The 19,377-nt window shown below is 45.1% G+C and overlaps 2 protein-coding genes across 14 annotated transcripts in view; one reads left to right on the forward strand and one right to left on the reverse strand.

Annotated features, from left to right (window-relative positions):
• The window catches only part of FAM13B (family with sequence similarity 13 member B), a 44,624-nt gene extending 42,357 nt beyond the window's left edge, over positions 1–2,267 (reverse strand). For 3 of the 4 annotated variants that reach the window (XM_053956517.1, XM_053956518.1, XM_053956515.1), the window contains exon 1: positions 2,111–2,194. The gene's annotated coding sequence lies outside the window, so the exon portion shown is untranslated. Of the gene's footprint in view, positions 1–2,110 lie in introns of all 4 variants that reach the window. The other variant, XM_053956516.1, reaches the window with a different exon arrangement.
• LOC128795601 (thymosin beta-12-like) lies at positions 1,601–15,401 on the forward strand. Of its 10 annotated transcripts, XM_053956522.1 has the most exons (5): positions 2,272–2,387; positions 3,953–4,139; positions 4,633–4,766; positions 13,543–13,650; positions 15,061–15,401. In XM_053956522.1, the coding sequence occupies exons 4-5, from the start codon at positions 13,551–13,553 to the stop codon at positions 15,096–15,098; spliced, it is 138 nt and encodes a 45-aa protein (XP_053812497.1). In that variant the 5' UTR covers positions 2,272–2,387; positions 3,953–4,139; positions 4,633–4,766; positions 13,543–13,550; the 3' UTR covers positions 15,099–15,401. The 10 variants fall into 10 exon arrangements, 7 of the variants coding, with proteins under 7 accessions (XP_053812494.1, XP_053812497.1, XP_053812498.1 ...); XR_008433593.1 differs by lacking the exons at positions 13,543–13,650; positions 15,061–15,401 and adding an exon at positions 12,767–12,914 and having other exon boundaries at positions 1,601–2,387; XR_008433594.1 differs by lacking the exons at positions 4,633–4,766; positions 13,543–13,650; positions 15,061–15,401 and adding exons at positions 7,834–8,117; positions 12,767–12,914 and having other exon boundaries at positions 1,601–2,387.
• Positions 15,402–19,377: the final 3,976 nt, after the last annotated feature.

The following is a 19,377-nucleotide window of genomic DNA, read 5'->3' on the forward strand; positions in this document are numbered from 1 at the left end:
GTCCCCACAACTGAAATGATCAATAAATATACAACTAGGCCTGCAATGCAAGGGAGTTTAAAAAGTTTCCCATCCTTCACCCTTCAGATGCAAGTTCTGAACTGCCCTGCACGTAGTTAATTCACTCCCACCTAAATGGCCACCAGATTTTTGTGCGCTAATATGGCAGTAAGATTAACCTGGTGCTATGCACGGAATTAGAGGAAAACTTGAAGCATTCTCTTACCAACACACTTCCTCTTCCATGTAGCTACAGCTTCTTTTGTGGGGGATGGGAAAAAAGGGAATCACCACACAAAAAAATAAAAAATCCAAACTAAAAAAGTCTCCTCAGACTTGGCAGGTTTTTCTCATTTCAGTGAGCCCTGGAAAGGGCATCACTGTTCAGCTGTAACATTTGACCAGCAATCAAAAGGCTGAGTATTAGAAAAGGAAAAAAACCTACCCCAGAAAGCCTTCCCACACAGCAAGAAGGGACTCAGAACTTTCTGATGTCTGTTCCAAAGACACAGAATATTTCTTCAGCCTCACCTGCTTTTGCAAATATGCCATTATGTACATTAGAAAGCAATGCTTCATTGCTTGCACAGGTTCTCAGGGTATGAGCCACACATGACAAATGTTAAATTAAGTCTTTTAATGAGTGTGAGAAGATCCTCCAGTGTTCCAAGCGACACAAAAATGAAGTGCCCAAACTAACATAGAGCAGATAAAAACTATCATTTGCTAAACTCAGATATTTTGACATGTCGTTCATGTCAAAATCTGCAAGCATTAAAAGCTACCAGGAGCCTCTCCGAGTCAGCTTCCTTAAATGTAACCATAGGACACTCTACTTGATTGATTTTTCTAAAACAATACTGTAAATTTCCAGGTTGATGCTTTCAAAACATTGAGGTATTTAATTCCTTATTGTTACATAGTCGAGACAAGGAAAGAATCCCTATGGAGCCAAACAATGTATAAAATACAGACAAAGAAGATTAAAACAGATTCTAAACATCTTCAAGTCTATGCAACAAAGAACACATAAAGCAAATTACTAGTAATGAGCAGTACAAAAAAAAAAAAGAAAACAAACGAAATAGCTAAACTGCTTATAATATAAGCCAACAAATCAGCTTTCTTTTCTTTTTATGCTGCAGATTAAACTGCATGGAAGACAGGAAAACTTCAAACCTAAATGCTAATCCAGTTTAACAATTTGTTCTAAATTCACAAACTAACAATTCCATCCCTGAGGACATTCAGGAACACATGTCAAAGAAAAAATAAACAACTGTGTAGTTTTTTATATATTCACTTTCTTTTTTTTAACATGCAAGAGTTATTACGTGGTATTTACTTTCTTCATCTGTTACCTCTTTTCCCCATCTTGAGCCTGGCAGCAGTAAGAAATTTTGTAAAAAATTCTCAAAATGCAGCCAGACCAAGGAAGTTGAGAATAAGAGAGCTGTGCATTAAAAGCTGGCGTTGCAGTATGTGATGGCAGGCTTTTTGTTGTGGGGTTCTGTTGTATTTTTCCAAACCTTGAAGGAGCACCCCAACACTGGGACATCTCAGGTTAAAGCTACTTTTTGATAGCAAGAAACATTTCCACTCAAATACTCAAATCCCTAAGGAGCTTCCATGAACAATGGAAACCCACAGCAGCAAACCCCTCGGAAAATACATTTGGTCACAGGCTGGGGCGTTCAGTCCATGACCCAGCGTTCTTAATGCCAGCGCTGCCTTCGTGACCACAGGCGATTTAGGGACTGCCCTTCTTGCAACTGCCGGGACCAAGCTGGCTGTCAGGGAGCTGCGAGGCCGATGCTGTCAGCGCGCCAAGCCCCCCGGCAGGGGCACCCGGCGGCTCCGCGGAGAAGGGAGCAGCCTGGGCGCACAACTCCTGGAGGAGCCGGGCTGTCAGCGCTGCCTGCGCGGTGCCCCCGACGCCAGCCTGGGAGACGCTCCCGCCTCTTGACAGCTCCGCGCGAGCGGCTGCAGCAGCTCGGCAGGAGGAAGTTCCCGCGCCCCGCTCGGGCCGGTGCCAGAAGGTTCCTGAAGCCTGACGTGACACCGAGCGGCCCGAGCGGGGACCCCCGCGCATGCGCCCCGCGCCCCTCACCGTTGCCGGGTGACTCGCCCTCCCCGCCGTCCTCAGCACCACCGGCAGGTTCCTCCGCCTCTTCCTACCCCGGGGGCCGGCGCGGGCCTCTCCTCGCCGCTCCGCTCTCCTCGCAGCCCTCCTCCGCCGGCCGCTGCCCGCGCCGTGTGCCGCGGCCGCCGCGCTGCCGGACCCGACGCCGTCCGTGCCCTCACAGCCGCTCCGAGCTCCCAGCCGCGAGCGGGGGGTCCCCGACGGCAGCGGCGGCGACGGGCGGAAGTGACGCGCTGACTGACAGGTGCAGAGCGCGCGCCCCCCGCCCGCCTCCCCCCGGGGGTCACGTGCCGCGGGGCGGGGCGGGGCGGGCGCTGAGGGCGGGCGGGACCCGCGCCCTGAGGGGGAGCCGGCCGCGGGCCGAGGGTGAGGGGCGCCCCAAAATTAACGCTTTCCTCGTGTTCTCGCCCGCGCGTAACTCAGCCACCCGCCCGCATCGGCCTGTGCGGGCTCCGAGTCACTGAATCAAATAGCTTGGGGAAGACCTCTGAGCTCATCGAGCCCAACCTTGGACTGAGCATCCCCGCGTCCACCACACCAGGGCACTGAGAGCCACGTCCGGTGTTTCCTTAAACACCTCCCTGGACAGCCTTTCCAATGTCTGATCACCTTTTCCATGAAGAAATTCCTTCTCTTGTCCAACCTAAACCTCCTCTGGTGCAGTTTAAGACTCTCATCCTGGGGTGCCCAGAGAGTGACCACAGCCAGCAGTGGCACCAGGCAGGCTCCTACCCTGCTGGCTTTGGTTGGACATGAGGAGAAATTTCTTCACAGAAAGGGTGACAGGACATTGGAACGGGCTGCCCAGGGAGGTGGTGGTGTCACCATCCCTGGAGCTGTTCAAGAGAAACCTTGGACAAGGCACTCAGTGCCATGGCCTGGTTGACAGAAGTTGGACTTTACGACCTCAGAAGTCCTTTCTGGCATAATTGATTCTGACATTCCAGTTTTGCTTTTCTCATAACCATATTAAAATATTTCCTGTAAAGTTTCTGAATTGAAGCATCAAGAGCAATCACTGCCAAACATTTCCCAAATGTTAAGCGTGCCAGAAGCAATGAAGTGCCCTTTGACAAAGAGCTAATGCATTTTGAAACACAAAATTTAGCACCCTTAAAGTGAGTTAGCATAAGTTAGAGAGGAGATGCAAGCTTCCACCCGAAGTGTTAAAACCAGTGCCTGGCAGTCTGTGGTTCCCACATGCCACGCTGAAACTACAACAGCTTTTTCTGTTATGCAGTGCCAGCAGCCATAGGTGGTGGGTTTAATAAGGCATTTAAGGAAACTTGGATTTAGTTAGTAAAAATCCTCTCAGGAAAAGCTTTTTTTTCTTCTCTCCCGTGAAAAACTGACAAAGAGTATATGAAAGGGGGGAAAAATTATACAAGCAGTATGGGATTAATTGAAACCTCTGTGTTTTCAATAGTTGGGAGGATTTTTTTTCAGGTTTTCCAGCATGGATTCTGAATTTTATCTAGAGATACATTTATAAGACTCATTAAAAGGTTTTGCATTTAGAATCCAAAGACAGGAGAGTCACAACCCCACAGTAAATTAGCATGGGTTTAATCAGATCTTAAAACTCTGTTTTCCTGCTGGAAGATTTGGTGTCATTAGGAGGTAGCACACAAACCCAATAAAACATGTAGGGTTGGGGGAAATGGCCTTCCAGGAGGTCTGTGTGTGCTCTCTGTCTGTTTCCACAGCAGACTTCTCCACTTGAACCACTAATAAAATTTCCTCGCATCAGGATGAGGTTTCTGAATTTGTATTTTGTATACATAGCCTTGTTCTTTCTGATTCATTTAGCCTCATCAACAACAATAAAGATACTGAATCAGAACAAGCTGGCAATTTTGTTGATGAAACACGGGGGAGAGCGGACTCCAGCTGGCTCTTCAGCAGATCCATTGGCCAGTTGACAGGAATAAAACTGCAAGAAACCTGACACAGAAAGCACATGCGGTGAGAGGAGACAGACAGCAGAGGCAGGCAGGTAGGCAGGCACTGCACAGCACCTGTTTGCTGGTTTTGAGTCCAAGGCAGTGGTTTCTCTCCTCTGAACTGGCTCTGAATACACCATTTCATGCCAGCTTATCCTACCTCCTTTCAAAGGCTTCCAAGGCTCCTTGCAGGGGGCAGACATATGCAGTCCCAGGCTGCCATTTTAGGCTTTTCTGCTCACTTTGTGTTCTTGCTGTCTACTTGAAAGGTTGAGGACAACCTGGGAGTCACAGAGTCATAGAATATCTCAAGTTGGAACGGGCCCATAAGGATAGAGTCCAACTCTGTGCTCCTCACAGGACTGTCTAAAGCTAAACCATGTGACTAAGAGCATTGTCCAGATGCTCCTTGAACTCTGGCAGGCTTGGCGCTGTGACCAATTCCCTGAGGAGTGTTTTTCAGTGGCCAACCACCCTCTCAGTGAAAATCTTTTCCTTATGTCTAGCCTGAACTTTCCCTGACACAACTTCATTCCATTTTCTCAGGTTCTATGACTGGTCATCGAAGAGAAGATCAGCATCTCCCCTTGCCTTTAAGGGAAGCTGCAGGGTGTGATGAGATCCCCCCTCTGTCTCTTCATCTCTGAGCTGAACAAATGCCGTGAGCTAATCTGCTCTTTGTAAGAATTTCCCTTGAGACTTTTCACCATCTTAGTCTCTGTCTGGTGCTTTACCCACATTTTCTAGGATAGTAAACAGGGAGACAAGAGAGGCAACAACTTAATGAGTGGCTGCATGGTTATATCCCTGAAATTCAGCTGTTGAAAGCATCTGCCTCTCAGATCACTCCTAAACATCACAATAGAGCAATGTCCATTAGCTGTTCCCACTGCATTTTCCACTGTCTCAAGCACACCTGAATTGTGAAGGCAGCATTTCATATTCCTGCCCCTCTGGTGCTGTGCAGGCTGTGGAGCTCCCACAGCCTCGTTTCCCACTCCAAACCCAGGGGCACATTCAGAGCAGGGGTTTTGCAGGGCAGGGCTGCTGTTCCGCTGTGTGACACAGCACTGTCACCCCATGTCAGGAGGTGTGACGCTGCACTGCCCTGTACAGTGACATGGCCCCAGTGGGAGGCTAATGAGGAGCAAAGGACTCATTGCCCAGGTGCTGCACAGCTCCAGGAGCTTGGCAGGTACAACCGGTCAGCAGCTGGCCCTTGGGACTGAAGAGCCAGAGTGCCATGGTATCCCTGTTTCATCAGTAAATCCATGTCCAGAGCCACACCATGGAGAGGGAACCATTTCTGAAGCTCAGTGTGTTTTCTTACAAATCCTTGCAGAGATTGACTGCTAAGTGCTTACAAAGTAACTCAGTAGATCTGAAATAATTACTAGTGTAATTTCCCTGTTTTCAGGAAAAGCCATTCATAAGCACAAATCACTATTGCCTGTATGTGTCACAGAAGAACTGGAGCCATGTTTCCTTCATGTATCGTCAGTTCCCATCATGAACTAGTGTGGCTTGAGAATAAATATTCTCTGAAGAATTTAGCTTACAATTAAGTCTACTTCCAGCAAGAGCCCTGCATTACACCTCATCAGAAATTGAAGAAACTGAAAGAAAAATATCCTTATCCCAACTGTGCTCACTGTTGTACAAGGCTTAGTAAAAACTGAGCTAAAATACTCCAGAACATAAATCATCTTTGCAAAGCCGTAGAATGCTTGGAAGGTTGATAGCCTGCCATACAATTCCTTACCTTCATATTAGGTTATTATCTTACTAGGAGGAAATGGGAATCTGACATGTAGCAAAACAAGACATCATCTGTTGTAATACCGTATATGCCAAACAGTTTTTCCTGGAAATTATCTGTATATCAGCAGAGTCAGCTTTTGGGTTTAATTGTTCACCTACAAATTATTTGATACATTTTTCTGAACTTGGAAGTGCTCAATTTTTGCCTTAAGTGGATCCTATTGATATCTTACAAAAAATATTGACAGCGAATCCTTTCAACACCAAGGAAGAATTAGCAAACCCTTTCCAACTGGATGCTCTGCGAAGAGCTTTCCTTTCTTGCATATTTCATCTACAAACAGACATGTCCCCAAGCTGAGTCTTTACTTTGTTCTTCTCCAGCATTGTAGCATTTTCTAACGAATGTTGTGTTTCAGGATGCCCAGCACATAGCGCTTGGCCTTGCTGAACATCTATAACTCTCCATGGAAACTCTCATATCAGCAAGTACTCAGTTGTTCTAATTCATGGTGTCCAAAAGGGCACCTAAGAATCAAAGTTCAGTTTAAAGTTTTGCCCTGTATTAAAAAATGAGGTTTCACAACACTCAAGCAAACAGGTTAAAGGATCTATTTTATAGAAACACAAACTCCAGCCGAGAGAAAACCATTCATCATTTCAAAGACTGTCAGCCATTACTAGACACATATGTAAGGATTTTTTTTAACTAAATTCAGTATCAAAGGCACATGTTCTGCGTAAATGTCAGACATTTTTACTCATTTTTCTACTAGAGTTCTGTGATTAAAATAAACATTTACAGCATGAGATTTTTTTCCCTGCCTCTGAACACTTTTTGGATCTTAATCTTGGTTTTAGAAGATCTGTCTTTAAAGTAGAAATCTAGGAATATGGGTCAAATGTGTCTTTTAAGGCTTGTTCATATTTTAATTGCATGGTTGCAGACTTAACAAGAGAAAATTCTTCCCTCCTTGAAATTCAAGACATCGAAAGGTTAATTCAGTCTTCTCAATTCCATTTCCTTCCGTCTGTTCCCCTTCCCACACTCCTCCCCACCCCCCATCTGTAGACAGCTGAGTTATTTGAATTTTGTGCAAGCTAGTATTCATCCAAAGGGGAAAATCACTCAACATATGCACCAGGCAAGAGAAAATTGCAGTACTGCACACTTGCATTTTTTACTTCCTATTTGCTTTCCTCTGCATTCACCAGCTTGGGCTGTGGACATACACACTCATGCCCCAAGGATAAAGTTAACTCAAATTAAAGCTTGTGTGTCCCCGTGGCTGTTGAATTCCCATTCTTTGCACTCACGTGGAATCTGTGCTCAAGCTGCTGTGGTGCTTTTACCTTGGGTTGAGGAAAGGCTACAGTTCCCGTTACCACAATTTGTCAGCTGCCAACACAATCACTCTCTGCTGCTCCCATGTTATTTCATGGTGTGGTCACTCATACTCAAGGTACACTAACTTCAGAGGAGTCACTTTGACAGAGCTCAGGTTAACCCAGGGATGAAGTCAGAGCTTTAATCAAACTGATTTTGGCACTTTACATACAATTGCAAGGAAAAAAATCCATAGAAGTACTCATTAAATATGTTCTAGTTCACTCAGATTCTGAAGAAAGAGATGTTCACTTCAGATGCCAGGAGAGGTAAACAGTATCATCTTTCTTTATTATCTGTTTCATATTTTAAAAAAGAAAAACCGTGTTTAACATAAAATACTTGCAGTTTTCATGGAAAAGGCAGAAGTTAACAGATGTGGAACTTAGTTATTACCATTTTCTTACATAATTGTCAACCTTGTACACAACATGTAATACCTGTGTGTTTGACCTACACTGTATAACAAGCTTATAAAATTGGAAAATGATTTTTTGAAAAGATGATGGAGAAATACAAGTTTTTATTCTGTAAATTGCTCAGAGTAATCAGCTAGAAAAGATTACTTGGCTGTCTTTTCTGTTCCTTTGCTTCAGCAGCCTTGTGTCCTTAAGCAGCTGAAAAACTTCAGGGTTTATCTTCTCCCCAAACATAAATCCACTCAAGCTACCAGGAGTCCCAGGCTATTGAGAGTGGAATGATTTGGCAACACAAAGAGAAGTTCTGGTGAGGTGCCCCTGAGGACTACATCCACAGCCCTGAATCCCAGGAACAAAGAATTCCTCACCTCTGTAGCTACCCCAGCACAGCACAGATTGTAACAACAGACCCACCTATTGTCCTTTTTCCTCTGGACAAAAGGAAAATCTGAAGATAACATAAAGTTAGTATATCTCTAGATTTTATGATCTTTGATCTATCTTCTCCTGCATTATGTTGGTTATTTATTTGCTGCACAGTGGGTGCCACAATTTCACAATTTGAATGGTAATGTTTCTCCTCTGTGAAGCAAAGAGAGGGAGAATCTCAAGAGTGGATTGTTTAATTCCAGAGCAGCCAGCTACACTGAGAAAAGCCATGTTTGAGCACACTCCCAATGCTCATCCAAGATTTCCCTGTCTTACTCCTTCCCTAAATTGATGCTTGCAGGAGATGCTTCTGTCCAGAGACAGAAAGGAGGGAAAAAAAAAAAAAAAAGACTGTTAAAGACTCAAAGTCATGCTAAACTTGTGTCTCTAGACGAGTATTCATCACAAACTGTCATGTGTTCTGTAGCACTAACTAATGTGACTAACACATCACATGCTTCATTCCCCACCCTGGCTTTGGGGAGAGAAGCCTGTGCATGGACATTCTGTATTAATTCTACTTTTTCCTTTAATAATTCATGCATGGGTCAACACATTTTGCTGGAAGGAGCCAGGACAGAGCCAAGTACTTTGTGCTGGAAGACGTGCTTTTGGGTCAGTTCTTGAGAAAGCTCTGTTGCAAGAATCTCCATCTGGTTAAACTTTGAAAAATTCACCCCCATACCAAGTTTTATAATATAAAAAAAAGAAAAAAAAAGAGAGAGAGAGGAAATTTCTACTCCCACTAGCTTATGTTTTCTCCTTTTGCTCTTTGCTGCAACAAGGCTTCTGGTATAGACTTGTCTGAACTCCTGAGCTATTTGGAAAACATGGGGTTGGAAAAAATAGCCCAAGGAGAAAGATTGTCTAAAACTGCCTCTCCTCACCACTCATCTTCTGCATGTACCTACCCTCAAGGTTCAATGGTCTTGATAAGGAAGATGAAACACCTTAGGTAACGATAAAATGTCCAGTGTAAGACAAGTGTGGAGTATTTACTGACTGGCAGTGCAGCATTACAGCAGAGAGTCTGCCAAAGAGGGATCAGTGCCTTCCTTACACCCCCAGCATTCATTGTCTCTTAGCCTGGGAACCTGTCTCCGTTCCCAAACAGGGATATTTTTTTTGGCAGCAAGATGGAACAAAAGGCACAAAGAGAACTAAGAAAACCCTTTCAGTGAAGCTGTAGTCTTTTCTTGTTCCTGTTCCCCTGAGGACGGGAAACCTTCTAAGGACTGCTCATAATATACCCAATCCTGCTACCTGCCTGGAAGGTGCTCAGTGCTCACAGGGACCTACAGGAATTAAGGTCTGTGCAGATTCCAGCCCAGCTTTAAGCCTTGACAAATTGATCCCCTACCTTTAGCACCAAAAATACCACAGCATTTTGAAAATGAAATCACTGTTATATTTGAGTGGGTGTGTTATTTCGAGACAGCACTAATGTGATTATAAAATCAGTTATGTCAGCTTATTGGCTCAGCTACAGACACTGATCTGCTCGAGCGTCTGTTCCTCTACCCGGCTGCTCGCCTTAGGGTGCTTTGTCCCCCCTCAGCTCCCCGTGGAAATAGAGACCATTTGGTTCCCACTGCTGCACTGAAGAGAAAGAAACCCCTTCTTCTGGCAGTTGCCCACCTCGTCTCTATGAAACTTGGCATTTCCAGAGCACCTCTTGTGCCAAACATGAGCACAGCATCCCCCAGCCTGCTAAAGGCTACACCCCATATATGTGTGTGTGTGTGTGTGTGTGTGTGTGTATGGGTGTTTGTATGTATATATATGCACAGGCTGGGCATGCTGCTTCCAAGTGACAGCAGCCAAGGAAAAAGGTCAAGTGGCAGCAGGGTCCAAACCTCCCAGCTTCACTTTTCAGACTTTTCACTTGAGCTCCCTCTAAACGTTTCCTCTCACCTATTACTGTATCCTGGGAGCAAGTGTTTGTTTTTCCTGCTGCTCTGTGGGTGTCTGACAGACTCGGTGCCTTGTGCTGCCAGGCATGGTTTAATGCAGTCAATGGCAGGTGACTCACTGGTATCAGAAGTGTCAGTCCTGGCAGGTTTGACTCAGTCCTTCATCTTTTGGCAGCAAATTGAAATAAAATACAGTTTCCATTGTATGAGGCAGCTTTTCAGGCACAGCCATACCAGTGTAGCTTTATATGCTTTATGTGTAGAGCATCTGTAAAGATTCTATAGTCTACATGCTCCACTGGTTTTTCGTATTTCTATACACTTAATTCTTCTGCCTCTGTGCAACACGAAGAAAGTTAAGGTTTTCATTGCAACCACAATCTTCCCAAGGCCAGGTAAATGCCACGTTCCCCCTACTGAAGACAGTGACTCTGAAGTCCTGCAATTAAAAACCTGACAAAGAACAGCTTTGCTGCTCATATAGCAAAAATATTTCCATTACTAGTGAAAGGAAAAGGCATCTGAGTAAGATATTACCTACCCATCTTTACCTCAAAGTATGCAATACCCTCAGGCCAAATTCCAAATTTTCCATATGTAAACTGCATCCAGCTGTGTGTGCTGCCATGAGTATATAAACATGAGGTTTGAATCCCACACGAGCTATGTTTGACCACAGCACTGAATTTACAAGCTACAGAAACTTGACAGGCACTTTATGCAATGGTCAAGATGTTTGTTATGGAGATGAGTATCTCCTGATTTCAGCAGAGTGAGGACGTGTAAGTTCTCATCATGATGTTATTTGGCTCAACACTGTTGCACCTTCCTCACAAACACAGCACAATATCAATTAAAAACTTGGTCATCTTCAGCCTAAAAACCCAAACAATGTATCCCAAACTGTTTAAGTATTAGGTTGGATAATAAATTGGGCAATTAAAGTGGCAGTGGTGGTGAAAACAAGCATGCTCACCCTGTCTTAGCCTGTTTAGAAGAGCCTGAGCTCTGCTGTGGATCCTGGGGGCAGAGCCTGTGACTGGACACAGAAAACCAAAAGTGAGGTTCTTCTGCTTTGCTGTTCTAAACACTTTGTTTGCTCTCTGCAACTGAGAGAACTTGTGCTACTCTTGATTTTGTCCTTTCAGTCTCTCTTCATAATCATAATTATAATTGTTATTTTTAAAAATGGACAAATATTTAAAAAAATGAAATGCATTAGCTGCCTGGCTTCATGAATCACTCAGATTATGTTTTAAAGTATTTTCTGATCTAGACCTCGTATCCAGCCAAACAAGAGGTTAATACTGTCTCTTTAAACAGACAGAAAAACTCTTCAGTGCCAAATCTCAGCTACGGCTTACACCAAATATTCACCCAGTGGCTGCCTTCATGCTTTTTCAGGGAGTTTCAGTCAGGAACACAGCTTTCTATTTGTGACAACTGGTTGGATATGTGGGATGGAAGCAAAGGAACCGAGTCCTGACATTAAATATGGTGCACACACAGAGTGATTTGGTGTGGTCAGTGCAGATGCAGAGATAACTGAGCCAGCCTGCACAAATCCCTTAGGCTGGGAAAAACCTTTAATATCAAGTCCAACCACAAACCTGTTCATTGTTTTAGCTTAAACAAACATTGTAAGAAGATGTCCTTAAGACACATTTAAGCACATTAAAACCATTTTCTCCATGCAGACGTATCAGACTCAAACCCACTCTACCTAAGCCTGTGGTGCCAACAGAAAGATCCACAGGCCTTCCAGGGGCTCTCAGTCAGCTGAGAGACATCTCTGTCTCTCTGAGCTCACTGCTCAAACTGCTTTACAGTCAGTAGAGAAAACCAGGTACTCCTAGGGCACAATTAATTTTATCCCAACTTCATTGCCTCCCTTCTGACTGTCATGGAGCCTAGACGGGAATTTCAGGAGGAGACACTGAAAGGTACATGAGAGGAAACCCACTCCAGTATCCAGGAGGATGCACACAGCCCTTCTCTCCCTGTTTCCAGAGCCGTGGGCTGAGGGAGGTACCAGCAAATGAATTAAACACTACCAAAACAGGGACAAGCAGAAATTCATTGTACATCCCTTTAGGACACATTCCTGGATGTCACTGTGGTGCCTGGGCTGTGCTAATCTCAGACTTGGCCCTTGGTCATGGCAATCACACCATGGCTGTGCTGAGAGCCCTCCAGAGCCCCAAGCCTGTGCCTCTGCCAGCCTGGGCAGGCAGGGATGATCCCCAGGCGTGTTGCTGAATGCACCTACAATCCCCTCCCCCCGAAAAATTAATCTGGCAGCTGCAACTCCCAAACCTCAACCTTACTCCAAACCTCAGCACTGGGAAATGGTGGCAAGGGGAACTTCAATATGATTGTCATGGTAAATGAAGAGAACAGAAAAAAAGAAAAATCAAGATGTAATTTGGCAGTTTTCCATGTCAGTTTTCCCATTTCCCTCCCTCATGCACTTTCTACAGGAGCAATCTGTCCTTTCCCTAAACGCTGAGCAATCCCAGCACTAAACTAATCAATATTAATAGCGATGGGTTGGGGAGGGGGGAGGAGGGGAGAGGAGAGGAGAGGAGGGATTACCCTGACCTTTTTCAACTCACACTGCCTCAGACAGCCACCAAGCAGCTGAAGAGAGAGCAGCCAGACGGTAATGCCATGTGGTTTCGGTAGCTTTTCATTTTTTAAAAATTTTTTTCCTTGTGAATATTTACTCTGTTGTCTCAGTGCAGATAGAAATGAAATCTGATTTTCTGCAGGAAGGAAAAAATTTAATTATATCAGCCATCTCCGGGCCAAACCTTGCCTTGATGGGAAACTCCACTGAAATCAGGGGAATAACGCCCAGGCTGGATTTTAACTTGAATTTCTTAATAAAAGGAGGAATTGGATTTGGGAAGTTTTACAGGTGAAATGCTTGTGTGCTTTGTGGAATTCTCTTTATTATAATAGAGTATAATCAAAGCCATTGAGCTGTGACTGGGATATGGAGCAAGAGCAAACAAAGGGCTGGGGGAACCAGTCCGCTATTGTTATGTTCAAGTGTCCACAGCAGCTCAGGGGATGGATGTAGTCAGAATAGGGGGCTCAGAATGAAAGACAAATCTTATTAATTAAAAGAAAATCATATTTGAAACTCTTTGTTCCTGTTGGATTCAGGGTTTATTATAGATTTTTCCAGTAGCAGAATTTCTTAAAATGCAGGTTTATGTCAGGGAGCACTGTGGATTACTGACAATTAATAATTTTCTCTTTATTACAGATTATTCTTGTTGCCATGTGCAAAATATGATTTTTAGAAATTACATCTGAATAATCTAGAGAAAATTCTATTTATGTGTTTCCTCTTTTTCTCTGAAAGAGCCAAGCCTTGGGGAAAGGTCCCAGATTGAGTGTTAGGTTTGTGGAGGTTTTTGAATAAACATTTTTATGGTATTTTCTTTTTTTTTCTCTTGAGGAGAAAATGCTTTGCAGATGGCTGGTATCACAGCACTAGCTAATGAAGCCATGGGTGTGTTTTCCCTTTCTTTGTCAGGACCCATCATGTCCGACAAACCAGATTTTGCAGAAATTGAAACATTTGACAAGACCAAGCTGAAGAAGACAGAAACCAGAGAGAAAAATCCACTGCCCACTAAAGAAAGTAAGTGCTTATGAGGCTATTTGAAGTACGAGTAGCAAGGACATAATCCATATTGCAGTTCATATGCAAAATGAATACTAATCACAGGATTACAGGCTCAAACTCATCCCTGACTTTAAGTGGGGATAATACTAAGACTCTATGCTGGGCTTCCAAGGATGTCAGTAATTATAACCAGCGGTGCATTTTGTCTGGAAAACCCTTTCTGATAGGATTGCTCTTGCTTCTGCTAAAAGCAAGACCAGTGTTCCCATTGGGTGCTGGTAACAGGATCAATCTGTTTGTAATTACCTTGTTACCAGCCCCCCTGGAGGCACAGGGGACCCTTTGCCCATCCCTGGCAGGCCAGGCAGTGTCCCCAGAGGGTGCTGGGCTCTGGATTTAATGTTATCAGGCAGATGAGCTGCTGCCTCCCACTGGTACCTGCTGTCAGCCCTGGGCAGGAGACCTCCAGGCACCTTCTCTGGGAATAAGGCTGCAAGCAAACCCATCAGCATCCTCATCTAACAGGCAGTCTCCCTCAGAAAAACACCCCTGAGCTTTTCTCCTGCGGGGTCTTCTCCCATACACACTGTGCACAGGCAGCCAGATAAGGCTGGGATTCATGTTCAGCTTCAGATATGAAAAGAGCATTTGGAGCAGATTTTGTGAGCAGTTTCCTTCAGAAGAGAATTGCTAATCACCATGGATGTGTGTACTGATAGCCATGCACAAGCACAGTCTCAACATTACATACCTGATTTTTCCCCTGTTCTATTATCCTTGCCAATGCTAAAGCTGTAAATACAAGAGGAGCTTTGCACACCATGACCTGCTCCCATCTAGCTATGCAGATGTGGGAATGAGTTGTCATTTTCAGGATGATCAAAACAACCAATTACGGATTTCATTCTCTGGCTTTGTGTACGACCATAGAAATTGGTATCCTGCAGAACCATTATCATTGAATTGGTTTGGGTTATAAAGGACTTTAAAGATCATCTTGTTTCAACCCCACACCATGGGCAAGGACACCTCCCACTAGATCAGGTTACTCCAAGCCCTCCAAACTGGCCTAGAACATTTCCAGGGATGGGACAGCCACAGCTTCTCTGGGAAACCTGTGCCAGGGCCTCACCACCCTCACAGGGAAGAATTTCTTTCTCACATCTAATCTAACCCTGCCCTCTGTCAATGTGAAGCCATTCCCTGTTTTTCAGTCACTCCAGGCCCTTGTCCAAAGTCCCCCTTCAGCTCTTTTGTAGCTCCTTTAAGTGCTAGAAGGGATTCTAAAGTCTCCCCAGACCCTTCTTTTCTTCAGGCTGTACACCCCCAAAACTCCCTCATTCTGTCTCTACAGGAAGGCAAAGTTTATTGTTCATAAGCAGTAAAGTTCACTGATGGTGTTTTTGTTTCCTGTTTTTCTGCCAGCTATCGAACAGGAAAAGCAAAGTGAAAGTACAGCCTGAGCATAAAATTGAAGATGTGACTGCTGCTTCTTCAGTGGGGTTTTGGCTTCTGAGTTGAGTTGTTGTTTTATTTTGTCCCTCCCACCCCAGATTTGTTGCCCATTTATTTTAGGAAGCATTTGTTCATTTAATATTCCCTGAAGAAGTTTGTTTTGTGTTTGTTGAAGAAGATATTATGTATTTGCATTCTTAAAATTATAATTCCAAGTTCTGTATCAACCCCATTACTTAGCAAAAAAAAAAAAAAAAGCAATTTGCATAGAATTTTTTTCCTAAACCTCACAATAAACAGGTTTCTTCTGACCAACTGTCTTTGAGCCTTGCAGAAATCGAGTTTACACTGCAACTCTTACTAACATCCTTCCCCCTTTGCATTTCCACAGCAGCTCAAGGGTTTGGGCAGCTTGGGAGGGGTTACCCCAGGCACTCACAGGTCCCTTGGCTGGAACACAGCCCCTCTCCATCACCTGTATCCTGCAGAATCCAAGAGCCCCAGATGGCACCAATCCACAGGAACCCCCCTGACTGCCTTCACAGCAGCCAGGAGACTTCACCCCCATCCCTTGTGTCACTCAAGGTGTTTCATGGGAACCCTGAGGGACAAACTGTGTGTGCCAGGAGCTTTGAAACCCCCAGCCTGGCAGCAGGCATGGGTAAGAGGGGAAGCCACTGGCCTGCTTCAGTCTTGTCCAGCAGTAGGTTAGAGGTTCCAGAGACAAGTACCCACTTACAAATTCCATGCCAAATTGATGGCTGGGCTGAGGACATATTCAAATTAACATTCCAGATAAAGAAAAGGGCTGCAGCACCCTCTCCACAGCTTTTTTATCTCTCTAACTTGCAAAGATCTTGTGATAATCTTGTGATAAGATCTTGCAAAGTCAACCTTGTGATAACTGCAGCACAAACACAGCCTTTGGCCCATCTCATACCCAGCAATACAAGAATGAGGGAAGGTGGAAGGAAGAAGGAAAATTAAGTATTGCATTAACTTTTAGGGATGAGAGGAAGATCTTTAGCAGCACAGGGGTATAAGACACAAACCTTCAAAGTAAGAAAGGACTCCCTACATCTTCATTTCTGGTGGAGCAATAACATCCTCACTGGTCTGCAGAGAACTTGGCAAAAATAGACTCTGGTACCAGCTCAGGGGACTCTCAATTACATGGTATCACATTATCTCTGGAATTAATTTGCAATCATATTAGAAAAACAAGTGCTTACTCTGGGCAGATAAACTGGTGTCCCTGGAGCTTTAGTTTGATCCTACTTGTGCTGTGAAGTGACAGTAGCTCTGTGTACTTCAGCAGGCTTAGCCTGGGCTTGTACCTGCAAAAGGTGAGGCAGAACACAGCCTACAGGCTTCAGGAAACAGAAGGGAATGGTTGGGGTGGTGTCCAGAAAGGTCTTGTTTGCTTAAGGGCTGTTTGACACTTGACATTGCATGTGAATAGTCAGAGCTGCAATTAAAAGTAGCAGTGGATCCACAAGACTGTGACCTTTGGTGGCAACAGAAAGTAACCAGAGGTGACCAGGAGACCAAAGGAAAACACAGGGCAAGAGGACAGAAGATTTCTGTCAGAGCTTTGTCAATGTGGTGGTGTCCAAAGGGATGAGACTGCTGTTTCAAACCACATTCATCAGTTCAACACTGATGATGTTTTCTTTTCATGACCAAGATTTTTTTTCACATTCTCATTTGAGGACCCCTTGGCACCTGACTCAAAGGAGTATTTGTTTTCAGGTCAGCTGGATTTATTAATACTGATTTTTATATAAAAGGTAAGGAATGCTAGAGATGGAGCAACAAAGATAACAGTACGCTTTTCTTTGTGACTCGTGCCCTCCCCTCAGCCCTGCACACTTCAGGGTCAAGGAGCCTCTGACATTATTTAAATATTTGCTTTAATGATGGTTCCTTCATGGAGGAAGCATTTAGAGATAGCACTTAAAGCAACACCAGCTATGGAAATCCTACTGTTTAACCAGATTCATTCAACCTGCTCCTTTCCCCAGGATGGTTTTCAAGCTCTGTATTGCACTCAGCAGTAAGGCCACAGATGAGACTTTCTCCTTGGTTTTGTCCCATGTGATGATCTGCCAGTTCAGAGCATCTGCCAACTTGCTCAGCAAATACACTCTAAATCACAAAAAACTTCTTTGGCAACACTGAAACAGGGGCTGGTCTTTGTGTCCACAAGATCTCCCAAAATTCAAAGGCCTGGGCTGTGTCCTTAGCCTGCACTTTTTGGGCAGAAGGGAAGGGAGGCCTGGCCAAAGCAAGAAAACAACAGAGATATTCTCTTGTACAAAGGATTAGCAGCACAGCTCACATTTGCCCAAGCACTTGGCTTGGGGCTGCTCCTGGTGCTGCTGCAGGGCTCAGTTTCCCCCCATGAAGCCTGCTCCCAACTTAGCTGTTTGAATTTAAAGCCTGAAACAGTAAACCCAACATCTCAGTGCTTTTATCCACACATCTCACCCTGCTAAATAGGCTGAGAAGAGCTTTACTCACATTCCTGACCCCTGGATCTGACTACAAAGGCTACAAACACCTGCTCACCTGGAAAAACTCCTCAAGGTTAAAGGACCTGCCCCACCTGCCCCAGGTGGAGCATGGTTTTATGGCAGGGCTTGGGGAGTGCTCAAAGTTACTAACATGTAGCTGCAGTGTTCTGATTTGAGGGACATCCCTCTCTGCTGCTGCATTTCAACCCAGGAACTGGGTCGGGAGATTAAAGTTTATCAAGAGCAGGGACAGGTTTGGCTCCCTGTTACCTTAAGAGCATTAAAGCCCTTATCTGTGGGGCAAGCTGGGGACACCAACCAGGAAACTGCTCATTACTTCAGGTTGAGAGAGAGAATTTTCATCCTTCCAGGCATTACACAAGGAAATATTTGTTGCTGCCATTGAGAAGGAGCTACGAGCAGAGCCAAGCTAAGCTAAACCAAAGCAAACACCTTACCCACACCTAGGAAACACCTTCTGGGTGTTAACCTGACCTTCACTCCCTGGAAGAGCATCTTCAGCTCCAAGGCTCCCCAGCAGCCACCACCCAGGAGCTGAGGCCCTTTCCCAGCCTCTATGGTGATGGGTAGCTGAGCTGGAGACAAGTTCATCAATAAATAGAACCAGCCCCAGGTGGGAAACTTAAATATTTCTGCCAATTAGCAGCAGCCCCTTGCTGTTATGTAAAGGTACATAAACGAGGTGTTACCTTGCAACTCCTCCAAAGGAAAAACGCCTTCCATGCTAATGCAGTTATGGCAAAAAAAAAAAAAAAAATCATTACATGCAGATGAACATTATGTGCAGATAAACACCCACTTTCTTGGCATCACCATGAAGCCAGTTTTGCCCCCTGGATCCCAGGGATAGGGCCAGCCCTCTCAGGATCTTGGCCAAGTCCACCTGCCCCTGTGAGTCACCTCTAATTGCTGTGCACAGTTGCAGCAAGCCCTGGCTGTGCAGAGGAGATCTGCATTCCTGTCGTTGTTATACCAAAGTGAGTTGATTTAATAAATCTCATTAGGCAGGCATTTGATAGCAGTGAAAGCCAGGCAGAACAAGCCCTGAGCCTAATTCTCCTAGGCAAAGGGCATTTGTGTGTCCCACCACAGCTGGAGCCTGGGGAAGGCTCTGGAGGTCCTGCCAGCCCCAGCTCAGATACCACCGCCGAGTCTCAAAGCACATGTGGGGGTTTTTCCAAATATATTTGGGTGTTCTCTCTTATTTGGGTCATTAGCCCCACGACTGCTGAGACATGCCACAGCTCTAAAGTGATGAAAGCAGTGGGTTTTGGCCACCACAACAAAAGCTGGGATGCCCATGCAAGGCCAAGGCTAGAGAAGTCTTTGGAAAACACCTTTGTGTGTTTGTTCTGCCCTAAGCACTGGTCCTGATGCAGCAGAGACCTCTCCTGCTGAGAGAGGATCAGAGAAAGAAACCAGGGAGAGATGTGAGCAAAGATCTGCAGAAGCTCTACGGGATCAGGGGTCTGAACCACACCACGTGGGAAGGCGGTCAGGGCTGGGAGTGCAGCCAGGGAGGTGCCCACGGCAGCAGAAACTCCAGGCAGAAGAAGCCAGAGTGGTTCTCATGCCTCTGCCTGGCTCGCCCTTTGTTTTTCCAAAAACACAGGGTGAAAACAATAGTCTTTTGAAAAGCACTAACCTTCTGGTGCCAAGCTGGGGGAGCCTCCCACACTGTGCACGAGCAAACAAAGCCTCTGTGTCCTCCTGGAGCCCTGGCATGGGCAGCCAGCCCTGGCCTCGCCAC

This window comes from Vidua chalybeata, chromosome 15 (assembly GCF_026979565.1).
Source record: "Vidua chalybeata isolate OUT-0048 chromosome 15, bVidCha1 merged haplotype, whole genome shotgun sequence".
NCBI lineage: Eukaryota > Metazoa > Chordata > Aves > Passeriformes > Viduidae > Vidua > Vidua chalybeata.